Source organism: Coffea eugenioides, chromosome 2, assembly GCF_003713205.1.
Source record: "Coffea eugenioides isolate CCC68of chromosome 2, Ceug_1.0, whole genome shotgun sequence".
Taxonomy (NCBI): Eukaryota; Viridiplantae; Streptophyta; class Magnoliopsida; order Gentianales; family Rubiaceae; genus Coffea; species Coffea eugenioides.
In genome coordinates this window covers 38,471,455-38,493,629 of record NC_040036.1, presented here as the reverse complement: position 1 = coordinate 38,493,629, position 22,175 = coordinate 38,471,455, and the positions used below count along the sequence as shown (strand labels likewise).

At 34.2% G+C, this 22,175-nt stretch overlaps 2 protein-coding genes across 2 annotated transcripts; both read right to left on the bottom strand.

The window, feature by feature from the left end:
• Positions 1-7,956: 7,956 nt before the first annotated feature.
• On the bottom strand, positions 7,957-10,401 carry LOC113763915 (probable amidase At4g34880). The gene is made up of 5 exons (XM_027307912.1): positions 9,855-10,401; positions 9,438-9,652; positions 9,061-9,303; positions 8,546-8,744; positions 7,957-8,460 (listed from the first exon to the last, which is right to left on the bottom strand). The coding sequence occupies exons 1-5, from the start codon at positions 10,371-10,373 to the stop codon at positions 8,110-8,112; spliced, it is 1,527 nt and encodes a 508-aa protein (XP_027163713.1). The 5' UTR covers positions 10,374-10,401; the 3' UTR covers positions 7,957-8,109.
• A 2,397-nt stretch (positions 10,402-12,798) lies between these two features.
• LOC113763914 (probable amidase At4g34880) lies at positions 12,799-15,295 on the bottom strand. The gene is made up of 5 exons (XM_027307911.1): positions 14,740-15,295; positions 14,325-14,539; positions 13,940-14,182; positions 13,408-13,606; positions 12,799-13,281 (listed from the first exon to the last, which is right to left on the bottom strand). The coding sequence occupies exons 1-5, from the start codon at positions 15,256-15,258 to the stop codon at positions 12,931-12,933; spliced, it is 1,527 nt and encodes a 508-aa protein (XP_027163712.1). The 5' UTR covers positions 15,259-15,295; the 3' UTR covers positions 12,799-12,930.
• Positions 15,296-22,175: the final 6,880 nt, after the last annotated feature.

The following is a 22,175-nucleotide window of genomic DNA, read 5'->3' as shown; positions in this document are numbered from 1 at the left end:
TACCCTATGATTTTTTTTTTTTTTTGTAAAGTGGAATTTTGACAAAAAAAAAAAAAAAAAATTCTGTAAAGTCAGTAGTTGAAATGTCAATAATAGCTTAACTTAAGCACTATATTGAATAAAGAAACAAATCACTTTGCCTAAAACTACAGAAAGATTATGTGGATAAATACAAATCACAAACGATTCAAATAGATACTTATGCAAAACGCTGAGGGGCCAAATGAATATATAAACAAAATTATAGGTAAATTAATTGGACATTATAGTTTCATTGCACGTACTCATAGAACACGTTTCGATCAATAGCTGTTATCAAAGACTAATTCATTTTTCACATTACATAAAATCATATGAAGATTATGTAGACATTTTAAAATTTTATAGGAGTCGTATAGTATTATGCAAAAGCACAACAGGATTATAAGTAATTTACTCATAAACAAAAAAAAAAAAAGAAAAAGCAAAGGCCAATCATTTCTTTGGTGAAAACAAAGGCCACCGAGCGCTTTGTTCACCGACGACATCAGTACAAAAACCATAGTGGATGCCAGTGGACATCTTTCGCAAACCGTATGCTGCACTTGCTTTCTGATGGAAAAGCAACACTAATAAGTGCTAAAGATCAAGAACAATTACTAGAAAGCATTTTCAACTAAATTCATCTTAGCAACCATTGAGTTTTGACTCCGTGGTCATCAAAAATCCTTTGGTTTTTAAAAAGGCACTAAATCCTTCTTTGTGCTGTAGGTCCGGAATTTAAACTTTATTTATAGTAAAAAAAATTTAAAAGAGGTATCCTTCATATGATTTAGTCAAATTTATATACCTGTTAACTCCATATACATACACAGTCTTTTTAGGCTTCCCTTTCTTGTAGAATAGCACCACCTCTTTAGACTCTTCCTCCACGTAGAATAGGGTAGATTAGATTATACAAGTAATATGAAGACGGGAGACTTATGGAGGTAGCTTCTTCAAAATTAAAAGCCATCCCTATTAGCGTCGGCTTCATCCCTCTCAAGCCTGCAAATGGTATCCCAAACGGCATGACATCTCTCACATAGGCGGCAGGGACCACTGCATCTAAACCATTCTCCAAAATCCAGATCAAGAAGCTGTCTCTTGAGTCTTGACAATTTTTCCATCTACTCTATTGCCTTCCTCTCTTCCTCACCAATCCCATTTGTGACGTCCGCTGCAATAAAAATAAATTTGACCATCAAAGTCGCCAAAACTCTCCTGTAAAACCATGAGTTAAATGAGAAGTGTGCAAGTCTTCATTCGACTAACCATTTAATCATGTAACAGAATGCCCACTTTAGATGAGGAAAATACCAAATCAGGATTGTTCTTGTTGAATGCTATAATGTCAGCTAACGACTGCATACGAGATTCAGTTAGGCCTTGCAAATTAGAAGTAAGAATTGGTTTCCGCCGGCATTGCTACTCTATCACCACTTTGAAAGACATCAATATTGGCCTAGAACTAGCAATACATCTGAGTTGAGTCCTCACCTTTTCACCTTAATGTGCGCAAATGACACTCAAGAATTGGAACCGCATTGGACCTACTCGAAAGGATGTCAATGGGATTTCTTACCACATCTAATTTCTTCCCTTTGAGCCTTTTTTTGTTGAGAAATTTTTTATATGGCCAGCAACAGGAATGAACTTGGAAGCTGCTTTTGTTGCTTCACGGTCTCTTCGATCAAAGCTCACGATTGACAGCTAGACTGCTAGTAATAAGCATCAGCCTCTAAGCAATAAGTGTTGGATGCAAGAAACTTGGAAGCAAAAATTTGCTGCACCATTTAATGTGTAATTTCTCCAAATGCAGAGTCTAAACATCAAGAATGTTGCAAGTTTGTGGTTATTTAGAAGCTAGTTAGCATGACCTGTCATCATCTTCTCTTTCAACAAAAAAAAAAGAGGCGCGCGCACACACAAAACATAATCTCAAGATAACATTTGACAACTACTATGTAGTAACTTGTTACTTTCGAACAGTTCCAAATGGTAGAATCTGATACCGCGTAAATAACAAAAGAAGCAGAAATGAATCTGGCGTGACCAGTTACCAGTTAGTCCAAAACAATCTGATTCCATCTGTTTCATTGCCCCGTGAAACCGCCACCATATGTGCCGCTACTGATATTGCAGATTCACTGCTGTATCCGCAAGGATATTCCCTTTGGTCGCAAGGAATCTGGGCATCCAACAGCACCAACAATTTGATTTCCAAGTAAAACTTTCTAAGTTTCTTTCTGTATTTCATTGTTCATGACTTAAAGTAACAATCATGTATGTAAGATATTAAACCCACGATCGCAAGAGGGAAGCTTCAATTGGCATTGAGGCGCGCACGTGCAATGGGTGACCAAGTTAAACAGAGGTATCTATCTCAAATGCAAGTGTGCAACTACAAATATATATATATATATATATATATACATATTTAGTTTTTGCTTATCGATTTGGAATTCAGGAATATGTATATATATATATATATATATATATATATATTAGTTCTGTTTTAGTAAATTTAGTGAGTTGAACACCTTAGTATAATGCATAGTGGACACACTATTTTGTTGTCACATAGACATATTTAATGCCTTTTTTAATTTTGTTCGTCTTTTTTTCATGACAATTAATTTATTTTCTTTTTAATTTTCTCATATATTATAAAAAAAATCAGTTAACCATAGTTTTCATTTTAACAAACTTTCAAATCACATAATTCCTTTTTTCTATAATTTATTGGGGATTCTATAATTTTTTTACAATTTTTCATTTCTCTACTTCTGTTATTTGGATTGGTTATTTATTATTACTTCTAAAGTAACTCGTACCATTCAATTTAGGTTGTCCTATTTTATAAAGTTCGTTTAGTAATTATTATATTTTCTCTATTGCAAACCTTAAGCCACACCCAAGTCCATATAAGACTTGACTTAGACATGCTCTCTATTACTTTTTTCTTTTCTCACTTCTTTATTTCTTAAACATTTAAAAAAAATTCCTGTCAATTTAGATTTCCTTGTCCAGTTTCTTACGCTTAAAGCAAATTAGTAATTCCTCTCTCTATTAGTTTCCATTTCTAAATTTTCTATTCTTCAAAAAAATTGAATTTTAAATGCATTCATTTTCCATTTCCATTCCTTACATGTGGAGATTCTAAATTATTTTCTCTCTTCTTTTTTTCCCTTTTCTAATCCTTGACCAAAAATTTATGATCTCCATTATCCAATTTATAAAATTAGGGAAACTACATATCCATCCCTCATAATTAATCACTTAATTTTATCCATTCTTTAATTTAGAAAATTATGGAAAGCATATAATCTCCGTCCTTATAATATGACAATGCAAATCAATTACTTCATTTTTAAATTATGTTCAAGAGCTGATTTAGAGCTTTACGTTCTTTTTCATTTTACAGATTTTCAATTATTAATTTTTTTCTTTGCCTACTGCTTTCTTCGAAAAAAAAAAAAAAAATCTGTGATGTGTTAATAGGCATCTCAATCTATTTGTTACGTTACCAACACCAGTTAGAGTGAGCAAAAGTAAATCATAGGTTAAGATTCAATCCAAGCTAATGATCAAGTTGCTCTGATTTAACTATTGCTGTTCTGCTTAACTTCATGATTGTTCTTATATTTGGCATGAATCTTAAATTTTATGAAGTTTGTTATTTTAGTTCTTTTCTATTAATGTGTTCCAAATTCTTCTCTAATTGCACTGGTGAATAACGTACAAGTTTCTCATTAATTTCTTGTTCTCGTACCTAAATTGTCAAAAGTGGAGGGTGAGTGTTTTTTTCTCCGGAAAGAATTGTTGGATGCAATAATGCTAACACAGAAAATACGGAAGGAAGACAGGCATTCGATACTATGCAATAATATTCAGTCCTATTCCACTGAAAAAAGGAAGCCAACTTCATTCGATACTAGATTTAGACAAACAAAAAACAGGAATGGAGGATGGTTTCTTGGCCCCTTGCTTGAATTTTGGGAGGGAAAAGGTCTAAAATGGAACGTGACCGTCACCCAAAGAAAGTTAACTTGAGAAAGCAGTTTGAGAAATGAGAAATTACCAGAAAACTTCAGATTTGGACAACCATTAATTGGCAACATTTTCTTTACACAGTCAGTCTCTCCAATAAAATTGTGGATCTTAGAAAATTATACGGGTATTTATTGATAACTAGAAAAAAGCACGTGCATTGCATGTGTATTTAAACAGTAGAATTAATCCAAGATATAATTTATAGAAGGGGGCCAATTATAATGCCAATACTATTATGATTGCCAAATTTTTAAACCTGAAAATGCAATTGCAAAGATGAATAGAAGATAGATAGATTTGCTTGAGTAAATCTAAGTGTCATGTTGGCCTCAAAAGTGCAAAGTTGGAAAGGCAAACTACTAAGCAATGCAGGTAAAGAAGCACTTTTGAAATCTATGGTTTTAGCCCTTCCATCATTTGCCATGTCTGTTTTTAAATTATATAGTAACATGTACAAAGAGTTAAGTGGTATCATGGCCAAATTTTGGTGGGCCAATGACCAACGGGAAAAAAAAGATGCACTGGAAGAAGTGCGAGGCCTCTCTAGACTCTAGAGTCTAGAGTTAAAAGGGACATTCAATGCTTCAACATGGCACTTCTTGCCAAGCAGGCATGGAGGACTCTTGCCAGTTACTATCCCCAATTTGTTAATGAGCAAAGTGTTGAAAAGCAGATATTTCCCTCAATCTGATTCTCTGGATTCAAAAGCCAAAGTGGGAGCATCATGGTTATGGCAAAGTCGGTTAACATCTGTACCTTTACTGTCTAGTGGCTTGAGGAAACAAGTGGGAGATGGCAGATCGGTTAACATCTGGAATGATTGTTGGCTACCCAGAATTGACAGTGGAAAAATCTCATCATCAAGACCAGCCGGATGCACGGTGGAATGGGTTAGTGAACTCTTATGTGGCCATGAATGGAACACTGAACTGCTGCAATCTCTGCTCACCCAGGAGGAAATTCAAAAAATCCAACAAATGCCAATAAGAATGTTTGGTGGTAAAGATAAGTTCAAATGGATCCACTCAACTAATGGCCTTTACACAACAAAATCTGGATGTGTGGTTGAGAAAGCGAGATAGAAGGTTAAAGAAGCAGAAACAAAGAGCAGTCTAAACTATGGAATCAAATATGGAGCGTGAACATTAAACACAAGGTGAGACACTTCCTCCACAACATTCTACCTACTAACGAAGTGGTGTTTAGCAGAACAGGAAAAGGAAATCCCGGATGCAATTACTGTGGAGAATCTAATGAAACTCTGGAACATGCACTCTTATCGTGCAAAGCTAGAGAGCTGGCTTGGAAATCCTCTCCAATAAAGTGGGATGGACTACAGGAACACAAATGGAATTTCTGGATTTGGTGGGAAACTATGTAAGCCATAGTTATTAAACCCGGTGCGGTCCGGCGGTCGAACTGGTCAAACCGGTGAACCGGGCATGAGACCGGACTGAGATTCAAATTGGATCGTTTAAGCAGTCAAACCGTTGATTAGTCAACGGACCGGCGGTTCGACCGGACTAAACCGGAAACCCGACCGGTTTTGTCTAAGAACCAGGTTTCATATAAAAATTTTGTGTCTATGCCGAGAGTCGAACCTTGTACCTCTGGCACATTGCAACAACGACGCAACCACTAGGCTACTTCACGAGATGGTGATAAGTTTGCTTACTTATACTATATAAACATTTTCAATTTTATCTTTCTTTTTCATTTCTGTAAAACAAATTTATTTGGAATCTTTTAATAAAAATTTATGATCCCCAAACTTATGAAATGGACTTCAAAAATAACATATTACATAATTCATTTTAAAAACATATATTATTTTTAATAATTTTTTGCACTTAAAATTTATAAATAAGTTAGATAATTACACTAAACATAGATAAAATTTTATACTTGAAATTTGGTGTATTACTAAATAACTTTATATTTTATTGATTCTTATATGAATTAATTTTTTTATAGCAAATTAAATTATATGAGCATTTGCTATGACATTATTTATTATAATTTATATCATATATCCTATATCAACATTTATAATATATAATATTTAAATATATGTAGTGACCCACTGGTTCAACCACTCACCCACCGGTTCAACCAGTGACCCGTTGACCCACCTCCTTCGCCGGTCTCCCCTCCGGGCCGAGTTTAATAAGTATGATGCAAGCAATGACGGAGCCAGGATTTTTTGCTTGGGGGGGCCAAAATTTTTTTGAACAAAATTATTTTAATATGTTATGTTTAAAATAATTTTCATCTATTTAAATATATAACATTTTAAAATATCAAATATTAAATTTAATTATAAAGGTATGTCTATTTCATAAATATGTAGCATAGCCATAACTAAAATTAAGACAAGAAATAACCTTTGATTAAGTATCTTATAACATCACAAACCACCTAAATTGCACATTATGAGAAGATACTCCAATATGTCACTTGTGCAAAAATAAAAATATAACTATGCAATATAAATATAACTATCTTCAATTAAAAAGAGATAAAAATTATGTTAACATGCCTTGAAATTTCATCCTCTTTTATTAAACGTAAATTGAGCTTTACGTTCTTTCATAGAACTAAATTCATCTATAATTGAATCAAACCTAAATTTTCGAACAACTTCCTCTTTTTATGTACATTGTTAGGCAATCATTCAAGAAATTATCATTTATCTTGTTTTGGAGTTTTGTTTTGATTATCTTCATAATTGAAAATATCCATTCTATAGACTATAGAATGAAGCCAGGATTTTTTCCTTGGGAGGGGGGCCAAAATTTTTTTGAACAAAATTATCTTAATATGTTATATTCAAAATAATTTCCATCGATTTAAATATATGACATATTAAAATATCAAATATTAAATTTAATTATAAAGGTATGTCTATTTTATAAATATGCAGCATAGTCATAACAAAAATTAGGACAAGAAATAGCCTTTGATTAAATATCTTATAATATCACAAACTATCCAAATTGTACAGTATGAGAAGATGATCTAATACGTCACTTGTGCAAAAACAAAAATGTAACTATGCAATATAAATATAACTATATTCAATTAAAAAAACGATAAAAGTTATGTTAGCATACCTTGAAATTTCAACCTCTTTTCTTAAAAGTAAACTGAGTTTTACCTTATTTCATAGAACTAAATTCATTTATAATTGAATCAGTGTTAAATTTTTGAACAACTTCCCTTTTTTATGTATATTGTTAGACAATCATTCAAGAAATTATCTTTTATCTTGTTTTGGAGCTTTGTTTTAATTATACTTATAATTGAAAATGTCCGTTCTATAGTTGTACCTGATACATGAAGAGTGAAAACAAATATAATCAATCTGTCAACAATAGGATAGATCACTCAATTTCTTGTCTTCACTAAGCCTTCAAGCAATTATTTGTATATGTGTCAACAAGAGGATAAATCACTAATTTTAAATTTTTTTTTTATCAATTAGGGTAAGTTGTATATTTATATATGGACCAATAAAGTAATTATTTTTATTTTAGCCCATTCATAATTATGAATTGAGTCTTTTATTATAATATATCAAATTGGGTCAATTCACTATGGATCATCAAATTATATGTTTAATTTTTTGAATGTTAAATAATTAGCACAATAAAAAATAAATAACTTTTTTGAAGAAAAAAATTAAATCAAAGGTGGCTAATTCACACACACACACACACATATATATATATAAACTCTCATAATATAAATTAAAATTATAAAAATTTAGGGAGGCAACTTTGTCTTATACATATATTTACATACTATGAATTAAAAATTTCAAAACTTAAGGGGGGCCATGGCCCCCCTCAGCCCCCCTTGGCTCCGTCATTTAATGCAAGGTATTGAGATCCAAATATGACATGTTGAATTTTTTTTAAGCGATACATTAAAGTTCACATATCTATCGAAGTAAGGTAGAAAATAAAGATGCCACAGTTGTACAGCAATCAGAGATGCTATTATCGAAAGGTGCATCTCAGTTGTATATACTCGTCAGAGAGGAGGTGGCTTCCTGATCTTTGTGGCTTGCTCAAAGTCGTATGCTATCTCTATCAGTTTTGGCTCTGATCCTTTCAGCCCTCCAAAAGAAATGCCATATGGGGTGCCATCAGGGCTATAACCTGCTGGAACATTTATTCCAGGGTATCCTCCTGCAGAAATAGCATAGATAATATTGTATTTAGGTGTCACTAAGGCATCCAATTTATATTCCTTCATCAACTTCTCGAATCCATTTTTGGACGCTCTAGTTAAATTAAGAAGTAGTTCCCTTTCCATTCTGCCAATGCCATGGGTTTTCTCTGCTGCCTCAAAAATATCTTGCCCGTATTCTTCTATCCTTTCCTGAAGCACATGCAGTCAAGTAGTCTAAGAGTACTGTTTCTCTAACATAAGGCAATGAACTGAATTGGGCCTATTGTTTACTTACCAACTTTGAGTGTTTCTTATTAAAGACTATTGCATCGGCTAGGGATCGCACAGGAGAGGCAATCAACTGCTTTAGATAAGCATTTAATGCCAGCTTGAATTCCACATTCATGGCTTTGAATTGGTCACTGTACATTGAAGCTGTGATGGTGTCGAAGCTGGCTGTATCCACAATGTCTACCAATACTGCACCTCGTTGCCTTGTTTTAGCCAAGACCTCAGAATACTGTGTTAGAACTTTAACAGTATTGGAATATGCTGACCAAATCTAACCAAAACAAGATTTTCTATTTGCTCTGTGAATCAACCAAGAAACATGCTGGAAGTTTTTTAATTGGGGTACAAATGCAAAGTAATCAAAATTCAATTCAAAGTACAAACAGAAAATTTTGTGGTAGCTAGTCATTCTGCTCCTTTATAACTTTACAGAAATGTTCACATGCATCTCAGATAGATCACGATCATCTCTCTCTGGGCACCCAATGTAAGCTTTAAAGGTCATGCTAGTGAACTCACCTTAGAATGTGGAAGTGAGGTTCAAAAGCTATCAATTCTTCGGAGGAGTTGCTGAATCCTACAAAGGAGTACCTTGGAATCCCCAGTCTCTTTCCCTCAAGTCCATTAGACTTAAGAAATTGCAAATAGCCTCCACGAGGAATATACTTGGAAGCTTTTTTGGTTGCTACTGCATCATCAGGATCAAATCCAACAATGGCATCAAGAACATACACTGCATCAGAGACAGTCCGGCATATCGGCCTGTTCTGCCCCATAAAGGAATTGTTATGATTTTGTATCAATTTACTAATAGTTTCTTTGTCATGTTTGAGTTCTAATTTCAAATTCATACTATTTGGCGATGAAATACAAGTAAATTAATCATGTTTCATTACCCAACAGTATCCTGTCGAGGCGAGATGGGGACAACACCAGCTCGACTTGTGAGCCCTACAGTTGGTTTGATTCCCACAACCGAATTGGAACTAGAAGGGCATAAAATGGATCCAGATGTTTCTGTACCCAGTGTAACTGCAGCCATATTTGCTGCTACTGATGTTGCAGAACCGGTGCTTGAGCCACATGGATCAGCAGATTTAAGGTATGGATTCTACATCGAATCAGATCCACAATATGGAATTATATCTGTACCGGAAATTCTAATTGACCTGGAAATGCTGCATAGGAAATCAACTTTTTGTTTCCTAAGCTACAAATTATTGAAAAAATAGAACAAGAAAAAAAAAGGAAACTTCTGACTGATATAGTTGCATGAAATTTTGGGAACCAAATGAAGAATATCAGCAACTCACCACACTTTGGCCACGTCTAGCATTCCAACCATTAGGCACATTGTTTGATCTGTATGCAGCCCATTCTGTCATGCTAGCCTTTCCTAATATAATTGCACCAGCCTTCCTTAGCTTCTTAACGACCCCTGCGTCCTGAGGTACAATTGATCCAAGAAGTACATAAGATCCAGCTGTAGTGTTAAGCTTGTCCTTGGTTGCAATGTTGTCTTTGAGCAGAATCGGAATACCAGCCAGTCCTGTCACCGATCCTGGCTTCTTAGCCTTGCGATCCTGGTCTGCCTTGTGGGCTAAATATAGAGCTTCTGGATTCACTTCTATGACTCCATTAAGAACTGGATTTAGTCTCCTAATCTCTTCTAGGTAGAATTCAACCAAATCCTGAGAAGTGAGTCGGTTATGATCCAAGGCAATCCTAATATCATGCACAGTAGCTTCTCTGAATGAGAATGGACTTCCCTCAGCATTATGACTAAGGCCAAGAGTAGTCATACTCAAAACAAATAGTAGCCAAATATCCATAAGGATTGCTCCACTGTAATATCTGCAGAGAAACTATTTCTCGCTTTTTCTACATACATACATACATATATATATATATATATATATATATATTCTGAAGTAGCTACTGATAACTAAGTAGTCAACAGAATGTGTTTAATGCCAGCTTGAATTCCACATTCAAGGCAATACGATATCATCGTCTGTTGTTGCTTTCTTGGCCACGTTTTCCATGATAAAGACATTCTGTTGACTGACTTTTATATTTAGTATAGCCCTTTTGGGGTCAAAAATATATATAAATAAAAGTGAATTATTATTTATCGTTCAATGGTTTAGTACTTTATCAAATAATTCCCATAATTTAAAAATTCATACATAGCTGACTCATGATTTGAACTAAAGTATCATGGTTAATTTTTTTTTCATTAAAACTAGCAATTGACATAAAAAAAATATGAGTATCATGGTTAATTTTTCCACCATCTTTGTACTACTTTTTTTTTTTTCCTTTGGGAAGGGAAGAGATGATTTACTCAATAAAGAAGACAAAGACATTGCCAATCATTCCATTGGTAAAAACAAAGGCCACCATTAATTGAATGGCTTTATTCAGCGACAACATGTGAATAACAACATAGTGGATGCCAGTGAATGTCTTTCACAAACCACATGCTGCACATGCTTTCTGAAGGAAAAGCAAGATTAATGGATGATTGGATGCTGAATATCAAGAACATGCAACCAAAAAGCTGCTTCAACTAAAATAAACTCCTCTGGGACCTGCAGAACATGATGGCTTCTTCAAAAGCAAAAGCACTCCCAATTAGCTTCGGCTCCATCCCTTTCAAGCCTGCAAATATTGTCCCAAACGGCGTGGCATCTTTATCATAGCCGGTGGGGACTGATTCCGGGACATCCTCAAATTGCCAAAACTGTTGCCGGCTTGCCGCAGATGAACGTATTGTCATCACAGCATCTAAGTAATTCTCCAAAATTAATGTCTTGAAGCCGTCTCTTGACTATTCTCCATCTACTCCATTGCCTACTTCTCTTCCTGACCAATCCCAATTCTGAATCTGCCGTAACCAAAACATCTTGACCATCGAAGTCGCCAAAACTCTCCTGCAAAACCATGAGTTGATTGAGAAGTATGCAATTCTTGCTTTGTGATATAGCTAACCATTTAATCGTGTAATAGGATGTCTATGTCAGATTATTCAAATACCCAATCAGGATTGTTCTTGTTGAATGATATAATTTCAGCAAACGATAGTACATGAGATTCAAAATTCAGCCAGTATTGCTGCTGTCTCGGCCACAAATGCTGTCTCAGCCAGTATTGCTGGCTTCAACTTATTCAGGGAGAAGAAGAAAACATGCTAGCTAAGCTAAGCACAATTAATGGCCTAGAACTGGCAATATAACTTATTTCAGTCATCACTTGTCTATCTTAATGTGCGCAAATCATTCTCAAGAATTGGAACCGTATCAGATCTATTCAAAAGGTTGAAAAGGGAATTCTTACCACACACAATTTCTTTCCTTTGAGCTTGTTAGCACGAAAAATCATGCAGTGGAAGATATTAAAAGTTTACCTAACCAATAAACAAGAAATCACTCAGTATAACTGTATTATTTTAGTCAAGTTACATTTTTAGTAGCTTTATTGGAGCCAAATTATCGTAGTTTTATTGTTTAGAAAGTGATATTATGTTTGAAAATTTATGGTAGCTGTGAAGATTTGTTTACCAAGTCATCTGATATAAATAGGGAATCTTGTTATAATCATCATTTAATTGAGAAGTGAAGAGTAAAAGTTTGATAGGCTTATTTTGTTGTATCATTGATATAATATTTTTGACTTATTTCTCTTCTTCTACACATATTTTTATGTATGTAATTGTCTCCCTATATACATTGATCTTAGAAATTTATCCCTTATAACTTTTTAGTAGAATGTTTTGGGTTCCGCATACTAGATATTGATTTTTGAGGATGCGGAGCATAAAAAGTTTTGGGACAGTCTAAATGTTGTTTTTCCATTTGAATTATAGTTGAAGATGGAATTAGCCATCTGCTTGTATCTGCTTGTGCTCGTGGTTTAACTAGATTTATCCGCTGTGCAGAGAAAAAGTTTCTACCCTGTTAATTAGGTAAACTAGTAAACCACAAAGAAATGTTGTAGGAAATTTACGGCAAAATAATAAAATCTCAAAAGCTCCCCCTTTTCTTCCCTTTCTCCCTACCTCTCCTCCTTTCTCCTCCTCCTCTCCTCTCCCCCCTCCTGCTCCTTGTCCCCTTCCTTCTCTCCCCCTCTCCCTTCACCCCTCCCCCTCCCCCTTCCCCGCTGGCCTCACGACAGAGCACAATAATCAGATCACAAACAACAAAAGAAAAAAAAGGTGTTCAATTGCGGTCTACTAATGCGCCAGACACAACACAATAAAGATGTTCATGAAACAGCACACATATTATCTAGAATTCGGCAACAAAGATGTCATAGTTATACAGCAATCAAAGATGCTAATATCAGAAGATACAGCTCAGTTTTATTTATGTCGTGAATATTTAATCTTCACAGAGGAGGTGGCTTCCTGATCTTTGTGGCTTGCTCAAAGTCATATGCGATCTCTATCAGTTTTGGTTCCGATCCTTTTAGCCCTCCAAAGGAAATGCCATATGGGGTGCCGTCAGTGTCATAACCTGCTGGAACATTTATTCCAGGGTATCCTCCGGCGGAAATAGCAGATACAATTGTGCTAATAGGTGTCACTAAGGCGTCCAATTTATTTTCCTTCATCAACTTCTCAAATCCATTTTTGGACGCTCTAGTTAAATTAAGCAGTAGTTGCCTTTCCAGTATGCCAATGCCATTGGTTTTCTCTGCCGCCTCAAATATATCTTGTCCGTACTCTTTTATCTTTTCCTGAAGCACAATAGAGTAGTCTTAGAGTGCCGTGTTTTTCTAACAAAGGCTATGGACTGAATTTTAGCCAACCATTGCCTACGTTGTGAATGAACATGACCCTAAACTAAAGATTCTGTTACTTACCAACTTCGAGTGATCCTTATTGAAGACTATTGCATCGGCTAGAGATCGCACAGGAGAGGTGATCAACTGCTTTAGATAAGCATTTAGTGCCAGCTTGAATTCCACAATCACGGCTTTGGATTCGTTAATTAACATTGAAAGTATGATGGTGTCGAAGCTGGCTGTATCCACAATGTCTACCAATACTGCACCTCGTTTCCTGGTTTTAGCCAAAATCTCAGAATACTGTGTTAGAACTTTAACAATATTGAAATAGGTTAACCAAATCCAACCCAAACAAGATTTTGTATTTGCTCTGTGAATTAACCAAAAGACATGCTGGAAGTTTTTTAATTGGGGTCCAAATGCAAAGTTATCAATAATCTGTTCAAAGTACAAACAAAAATATTGTGGTAGCTAGTCATTCTGCTACTTTACTACTGTACAGACTTGTTCACACACTAGGTCAATCACAATCATCTTTCCCTGGGCATCCAATGTGAGCTTTCAATTAGGTACAGTAGAACTTCAAAGTTTATGCTACTGAACTCACCTTAGAACGCGGAAGTGAGTTTCAAAAGCTTTCAGTGCTACAGAAGAGTTGCTGAATCCCAAAAAGGAGTACCTTGGAATCCCCAATCTCTTTCCCTTAAGTCCATTAGACTTGAGAAATTGCAAATAACCCCGATGAGGAATATACTTTGAAGCTTTTTTGGTTGCTACTGCATCATCAGGATCAAATCCAACAATGGCATCAAGAACATACACTGCATCTGAAACTGTCCTGCATATTGGCCTGTTCTGTCCCATAAATATATTGTTATGATTTTGTATCTATTGTTACGCTTTCTTGTTCATTTTCAAGTACTAATTCACCTTTATACGGTACGGTGATGAAATAGCGATAAAATAAAAGCAAATTAAGCATCTTTCATTACCCAACCGTATCCTGTCGAGGTGAATAAGGGACAACACCGGCTCGACTTGTTAGCCCTACAGTAGGTTTGATCCCCACGACTGAATTATAACTGGAAGGGCATAAAATGGATCCAGCTGTTTCTGTACCTAGTGTGACTGCAACCATATTTGCTGCTACTGATATTGCTGATCCGGTGCTTGATCCACATGGATTAGCAGATTTAAGGTACGGATTCTACATGGAATCGAAACCACAACATGGCATTGTATATCAGTACTTGCATTTCTAATTGACCTAGAAAGGCTGCATAAGGACTCAGATTTTGATTCCTAAACCACAAATTTCTGAAAAAACAAAACAAAGAAAAAGAAAATTTCTGACTCATATAGTTGCATGGAAAATTGGAAACCAAATGGAGCATGTCAGCAACTTACCACACTTTGGCCACGTCTAGCATTCCAACCGTTAGGCACACCTGATGACCTGGCAGCAGCCCATTCTGTCATGCTAGCCTTTCCTAAGATGATTGCACCAGCCCTCCTTAGCTTCTTGACCACCCCTGCATCTTGAGGTACAACTGATCCCAGAAGTGCATAAGATCCAGCTGTTGTGTTAAGCTTGTCCTTGGTTGCAATGTTATCCTTGAGCAGAATTGGGATACCAGCTAGTCCTGTCATGGAGCCTGGCTTCTTAGCTTTTCGATCCTGGTCTGCCTTGCGGGCTAAATGCAGAGCATCCGGATTCACTTCTATGACTCCATTAAGAACTGGATTTAGTCTCCTAATCTCTTTGAGGTAGAATTCAACCAATTCCCGAGAAGTGAGTCTGTTATGATCCAAGGCAATCCTAATATCATGCACAGTAGCTTCTCTGATTGAGAATAGACTTCCTTCAGCATTATGGCTAAGGCCAAGAATAGTAGTACTCCAGAAAAGTAGTAGCGCTATATCCATATGGATTTCTATACTGTAATATCTTTGAGAGAAACTATTTCTATATACTGGTAACTAAGTTCTATTTCTTCTTGTTGTAATTCACTAGTATAGTCAAGACAATGGATATATATATATATATATATATATATATATATATATAGATGATATAGTCGGATGATTCCATCCTCTATTGTTGTTTTCTTGGCCATGTTTTCAACGATAAAGACATCCAGTTGACTGAAAAAAAAAAGGATTTTCTGCTGACTGACTTTTGTTTTTGGTATAGTACATTTGGAGTAAAAACATAAAACTCGCGGGAAACAAGAAACAGAGAGGGGAGAAAATCCTAACAATGGACAATTCCGTTTAGTGAAGCCAAGCTTAAAGGTAAGAAGATGAGGAATCCTTCTTCACGCGGAAATGATGTCAATCAAATTGCAATGACAGAGATATATATAAATAGAAAAAGCATGTTGCAGATAAAATACTGGAGTAGGTAAAATTTGGTACATTATACTTGAGGAAGTTTAGTCGTGAAGACTTTCTTTTGATTGGATAATTGATCAACAAAAAACTAGCAGTCAAAGTAGCCATCCTCATAGTCATTGTCATATACGAGCAAGATAACAATACCTCTTTAAAGTAGACCATTAGATTGATGATAATATTTAGGGCAAATTCCACTTTACCCTTATGTGGTTTAGCATTTTTTCACATAACCCCTCTATGGTTTCAAAAGCTATATATAACTCCCTTGTGGTTTGGATTAAAGTGTCAAAGTGACGGGAATGATCATTCATAACGGCATCACCTAAAATGTCAAAAATACCCTTATGTAAAGTTGAAATTTATGTATTAACCAAGGGGGTTATATGTATATTTTGAAAATCATAAGGGGGCATTATGGTAAAGTATTAAACCATAAGGGAGTTATATGGTAAAATATAAAAATCATACGAGGTTAATGTGTCATGTATTTATAAGGGTAATTTCGATATTTTTAGAAGTTCCGTTACGAGTGACTATTTTCGTTACTTTAACACTATAATTCAAACCATGAGGGGGTTATATATAGCTTTTGAAATCATATGGGGGTTATGTAAAAAAGGGTAAATCACAGGGGGGTAAAATGTAATTTACCCTAATATTTATAACTGACATGTAATCCAACCTAGGTTGTCTGTACCAAATACTTGGTCTTAAGTTTGTTTCGAGCAGTGTTTTGAAAACCGGACCGGACCGGCCGGTTTGACCGGTCGAACCGCGAACCGGCCATGGCATCGGTCCGGTTCCATGCTTAGGTTGGCTTTGGCAAAAAACCGGTCAAACCCGGTAAAAACCGCGAAACCCGTTGAACCGTATTGAACCGGTTTTCGAGTTTTTCCTCTTTTTTTTTTTTTTTGCAAAATACTTCTATTAAAATTCGAACTCAAGACCTTTGCAATAGAAAACCAATGTAATAACCATTGCACTATCACATCTTATTTGCTTTTTTTGATAATTTATTTATATAAAACAAACATCTATATTTCATTTTTTCATTTTTCTTACAAAATCTCATTCTCTCATGACTCTTTCTTTTTAATTTTCAACTCTCTCTTTCTCTCTCATCTTTTCTTTTGTCACTCCCTTTTTTAATCAAACCTCTTTAGTTTTAATTTATTGATGTTTTCTTCTATCTTTTAATTTTGTTTTTGTCCATTAAATTGAAAAAATTAAAAAAGAATTATTTTTCTTTAACCCAAATTATTTAATGCCACAACCACTCACTTTTATCTCATTTTTTGTTTCTTATCAAGTTTACATTTTTATTTTCAATTCTCTTGATTTCTTTCGAACTCCAAACTTTCTTTTTTAAATTACAATATTTAAATGTCAAATATGTAAATTAAAATTTAAGTTCACAATGTCAAATTCTCATAGACATGAATTTTGTATAATTTCAAAATATTGTGATATTTTTGGGTTGGATTTGAGATTTTTTTGGTAGATATAATTAAAATTGAGATGAAATTTATTTGTTTTAACTTATAATTTAAAAAATTTATTTTTGAAAATCCAAATTATTCAAAAATAGTGAACTTTTCATCATATAAAATTTTAAATTAGTCCATTGCATGTCTTATTTTGTGCATATATATATTTATATAAATTATTTTTAAAAAAAATCATTGAACCGAGGTTGAACCGGTCCGACCGGTTGAACCTCGACCCTTTCATATCACCGGTTTAATGGACGGTCCGGGTTTTAAAACATTGGTTTCGAGATAAAGTCTATGAAATACATATCTGCAAATTCTCTGCAGTTTCATGCTTTGTTTAGAAAGAAAAGGAAAAATATGGGGAATTTTTTTTAAATTTTTTGTTCTTACACTAGAAACACATGATTTCAAAAGTTTTTTTTTTTCATGATTTGTGAAGTTACTGGACGTTTTTTGATTGATGAGACTGAAGTTTGAAATCTGAATCTGAAATTTAAATGTTTAGTGTTGAAAACATTAAGTTGTTAAATTGATTAAGTTATATCTGTTTGATAACCAGTTGAATTTAAACATAGCATAAATATTATGTTTTTATCTTTAAAAAATTCTTTTATTTGTGTATATAGAGAGAAAGAAAAGTGTGTGTGTGTGTGTGAGAGAGAGAGAGAGAGAGAGAGAGAGAGAGAGAGAGAGAGAATAATGATTATTTATGTGTGAGCATGTATATTTGCTCGTGTATGCGCATCTTATATGAAAAGAAAACAAATATGTACTTTGTGCAAGAGCATATATAAGAGTGTATTATATGTGTAACAGCTTTAGTATATGTAATCAATTCAGAAAATTCAATGAAAAATTTTCACTTAAAACTTTGTACATAAATTAAGCAATACTTAATACATTAAGTGGTAAGATATTTTAATTATCAAATATGCTGAATTCAAAAAGCTTTAAATGAATTATTTTTTTCGCATGAAGTACAGTTATTAAACAAGGCCGTCGACTACTAAATGAAAATTGTTATAGTACCAGATGTCGTTTACTTGCAAGCTGCCTCCTGGCAAAATATACACTATCAGAGATGTACACATCCTCTCTGTGCAAAGGAGTTTCAATAGTGATCAAGGAATTTTAATAAGCTTCCATGGTTCCACAGCCTGAAAGAATGCAGAAAACTTGGAACAGAAATATCCAAAACGTACTACTGGCGAAATTCCCTAGAAAACAAAACTAATAACATCACAATACCCAAATCAGAGACTTTTCTGGCACGGAGACCTTAATCCTACAGAAATTTTCCGGTGAATGCATGTGAGTTTGAATTAAGGCCGTTATGGGGTTTGGAGAGTAGGATAGCTAGAGAAGCATAGCAGAGTTTTGATTCGGGCATGGGCTTGGAAAGAAAATCAAAATTATAAAGGGGAAAAAAAAAAAGAAAAGGGAGAGAGTTTAATGGACATATCAGTAAATTTGTTTCTGATGATCAGCTGAAAACTCACTTTAACTGAATATCAAAATTATTATTCATGAATATCAGTTTGCTCTGTATTTACCCTTTATATAAAGATCAGCTAATTGGTTGGAAACTTATTTTGTTACCCCTTTTCCAACTAATTTTAGAAAAACACCTAGCTCCACTTTTAAATGGTTATGTATTGTCAGCCTCATTTCCATAGTACAGTTTCTAATTTGAATTTGAAATTAAATTAGGGGCATACATTCAATACAGTCTTGTACACACTGACAGTGCATAAAAAAATTTTATCCTTTCTTTTTGGATTAAATTTTCATATGCCAATGTAACTAACAATTATGGATGCATGTCACATGTGCAAATACTAAATTTAAAATTTAAAATTAAATTACCAGGTGTACATCCAATACAATTTGTGTATATACTGACAGTGCATAAAAGAGTAACTCTTTCATTTTTGTTTATTAATTGTAAAAAAACCTTCTATATATTGATAATTTTTTTCCTACTTTAACTTGGAAGATTCTAGCCTTGTTCTCAACTAGTTTTCAAAATCTAATTTTGAATTTTTGGTTTTGAAATGCTATTTTGTTATTTTTTTAGTTTGCTTTTTATATCCTGATTTTGGATTTTTTGACTCTAAAAAAAATAAAAAATAAAAGCATCTATTTTGATTTTTTATATTCTCATTTTCTAAAATAAACTTTACACAACCAAAAACAAGGCCTCGCAGATGAAGATCAGCAGGGACCATCATGTTTTCAGCCTCATATGCATCCTTGTTTGAAATTCATTACGACACCATTTTGTTATATATCTTTCTGTCTTTTTATCAATGCCTTGTGCCTTTCGAAATAGCAGATTCTACTCCTCATGGATATCATTTTCCATTATTGCTGTCAGTCAAAGTCAACACAGTTCATCCAATGTCGCCTACTAATAAATGGATGAGTAATGGTTCGATGACAGACACTGTAATTTACAAAAATTACAGTCACCTGTTCTAACTGATTCTCCATAGTTTTCCAACAATTTCCTTTGATCTAAAAATTTGTTAAAGTAACCCTAATCCTGAATGAAAGAAGAAAGGGTAAATTATCTTTTACCCCCTTTCATTTGACATTTTATCATATAACTCTATGATTTAAAAATTTATGTATAACTTCCTCATAGTATGGGTTAAAGTGTCATAGTTAATTTTTCTTTTTTAATTAATGATCAATAGTAAAAAGTTAAAATCAAAATAATAAATTGATAAATTCATCCTTTCACTGTTGTTTTTCTTTTTTCCAACTCTTCTCTCTCTCTCTCTTTCTCTCTCTCTCTCTCTCTCTCTCTTTGGGAGATAATTTTGAAAACCTATACGTTGGCTTACAAAAACTTAATTTTCTCCAAATACAAAAGAGATGGAAGGAAAATAAAAAATAAATAAATAAGAAAAAAAGATTGAATGGAAATATAAAACAAGTATATAAGAAACAATATATACCAAATCTTTTTTTACTACAAATATTATTATAGGTTTTTAAATTAAAATTTTAATGGTATTTTCTAGTTCTTATTTATCTATTTTTAATTTCTTTTTTTTATGTTTAGAGGAAAAAAAAGTAATGAAAGCACAAATTAATTTGTTAGTTTGATTTTGACTTTTTCCTATTGACCGTCAGTTTTAACGGAAAAAGTAATTGTGACACTTTAATCCAAAATCATCAGAGAGTTATATACAGGTTTTTAAAACAAAGGAAAATTATGTGATAAAGTACTAAGTCACATGGGTTAAAAGGTAATTTAATTAGGAAGAAAATTTCCCTCTTGCAACCAAAGACAACTATCATCTTTGCTGCAAAAATTGTAAAAACAAAATCATCCTTTTTTTCTTCAAAATTTCCCAGGTATGGCAAAGAACATCTTTGCTTGACTAATTTTGTCATTACAAATAAATATAAAGGGAAAAATCACTTGAGACTTGAGAGTAACAATAATTAACTGGTAATGGTTTGGTGACAGGGCATATGGACAGAATCAACCGAGGGAGTTTCGATTTGGGGGTGGGGGTGGAGGACAGGAACAGAGGTTGTAGCTAACTTGCAGAGATAGAGGTTGAACTGGGCGTGGACAGCAAGAACGGGTGGGACTTGGAGTCAGGAAAGAGGAAAATTGCATTTGGGTGGTAGTTTTGCAATTAATTCTGGGAACCGGATAGAGAAGTTGTAGGTACATGAGTTCAGAAATTCGTGACCAAGATTTGTCGGTAGCTCATTTGAAGCTAATTGATTGTCATCTCAGTATTTCCCTAAATGGATTAGGTATGTAATTAACCAACACTCTCCTGCAAAACCATGACTTAAATGAGAAGTGTGGAAGTCTCCATTCGAGATGTATCTGACCATTTAACCGTGTAATAGTATCAAAGTCAGACAAATACAATATGAAATGAGGAATGTTCTTGTTCAATGCTATAATGTCGGTTCATGACCGCACAGTAGATTCAGTTTGGCCTTGCAGATAATCATTGAGGAAGAGCTTAAATTCAGCGAGCACTGCTACTGTCTTGCCTCTTTGAAAGGGAAGTAAAAGCATTGGCCCAGAACTAGAGATATTTTGAGTTCAATCAATCGCATTTCTACCTTAATGCGCTTGAACGGGTCTCAAGAATTGGAACCCCATTGGACTGGCCTATTTGGAAGGTTGACAAAAGAAGTTCTTACCATACCCAATTTCTTCTGTTTCAGCCCATTTTTGTTGAGGAATTGCTTATTGCCAGCAACAGGAATGAGCTCAATAGCTGCTTTTTGTCACTTCATGCTCTCTTGGATCAAAGAGCACGATTGCATCAAGCACATAAACGGCATTAGAAACAGATCTGCATATGTGCTTGCATGTGAATACTAGTAATAAGTATCAGCCTCTAATCAGTAAGAGTTGAATACAAGAAACTTGCATGCGGAAATTTTCTGGAGCATTTAGTGAGTATTTTCTCCAAATGCACTGTCTAAACATCTACATTGTTGTGAATTTTATGGTTATTTAGCAGCTAGTAAGCATATCCTCTCATGACTCATCATCTTGTTTCTTTTTCGAGTAAACATAATTTCAAGATTACATGCAACAACTACCAACTAATAAATTGTTACTTTTGAACAGACACAAATGGTAGACTGTGATACGCAATTGTTTCTTGCCGGGTGTTTTACTCAAAATGGAAAACAAGAGAAATCTAGAATGATGATTTCGTTGTGTTGTTAATAGAAGCAAGTGGCACTGAATAGTTTACGCCAATAGTCATCCTAGAAAGGCCTCACATGCTACACAGACAAATAAGCATTGCATACTCGCTAATACACAGGCAATGAACAACCAATGTAGGAAAAGACAATCAAAAGAAAAAAGAATACGAATGATGTTGGTCAGTGAATGCAACTTTTATATGTTAGTGTAGCTCCGTTTTATTAATACCCTTCTCCCCTTTCCTAGCTACT

Excerpts from the sequence above, each read along its gene's own strand:
- LOC113763915 (XM_027307912.1), bottom strand. The coding sequence starts at position 10,373 with ATGGATATTTGGCTACTATTTGTTTTGAGTATGACTACTCTTGGCCTT. Across the intron at positions 9,304-9,437 it reads CCTCGACAGGATACTGTTGG|GCCGATATGCCGGACTGTCT; the intron begins GTAATGAAACAT and ends GGGGCAGAACAG. Across the intron at positions 8,745-9,060 it reads CCTCACTTCCACATTCTAAG|GCAACGAGGTGCAGTATTGG; the intron begins GTGAGTTCACTA and ends GGCTAAAACAAG.
- LOC113763914 (XM_027307911.1), bottom strand. The coding sequence starts at position 15,258 with ATGGATATAGCGCTACTACTTTTCTGGAGTACTACTATTCTTGGCCTT. Across the intron at positions 14,183-14,324 it reads CCTCGACAGGATACGGTTGG|GCCAATATGCAGGACAGTTT; the intron begins GTAATGAAAGAT and ends GGGACAGAACAG. Across the intron at positions 13,282-13,407 it reads ATAAGGATCACTCGAAGTTG|GAAAAGATAAAAGAGTACGG; the intron begins GTAAGTAACAGA and ends ATTGTGCTTCAG.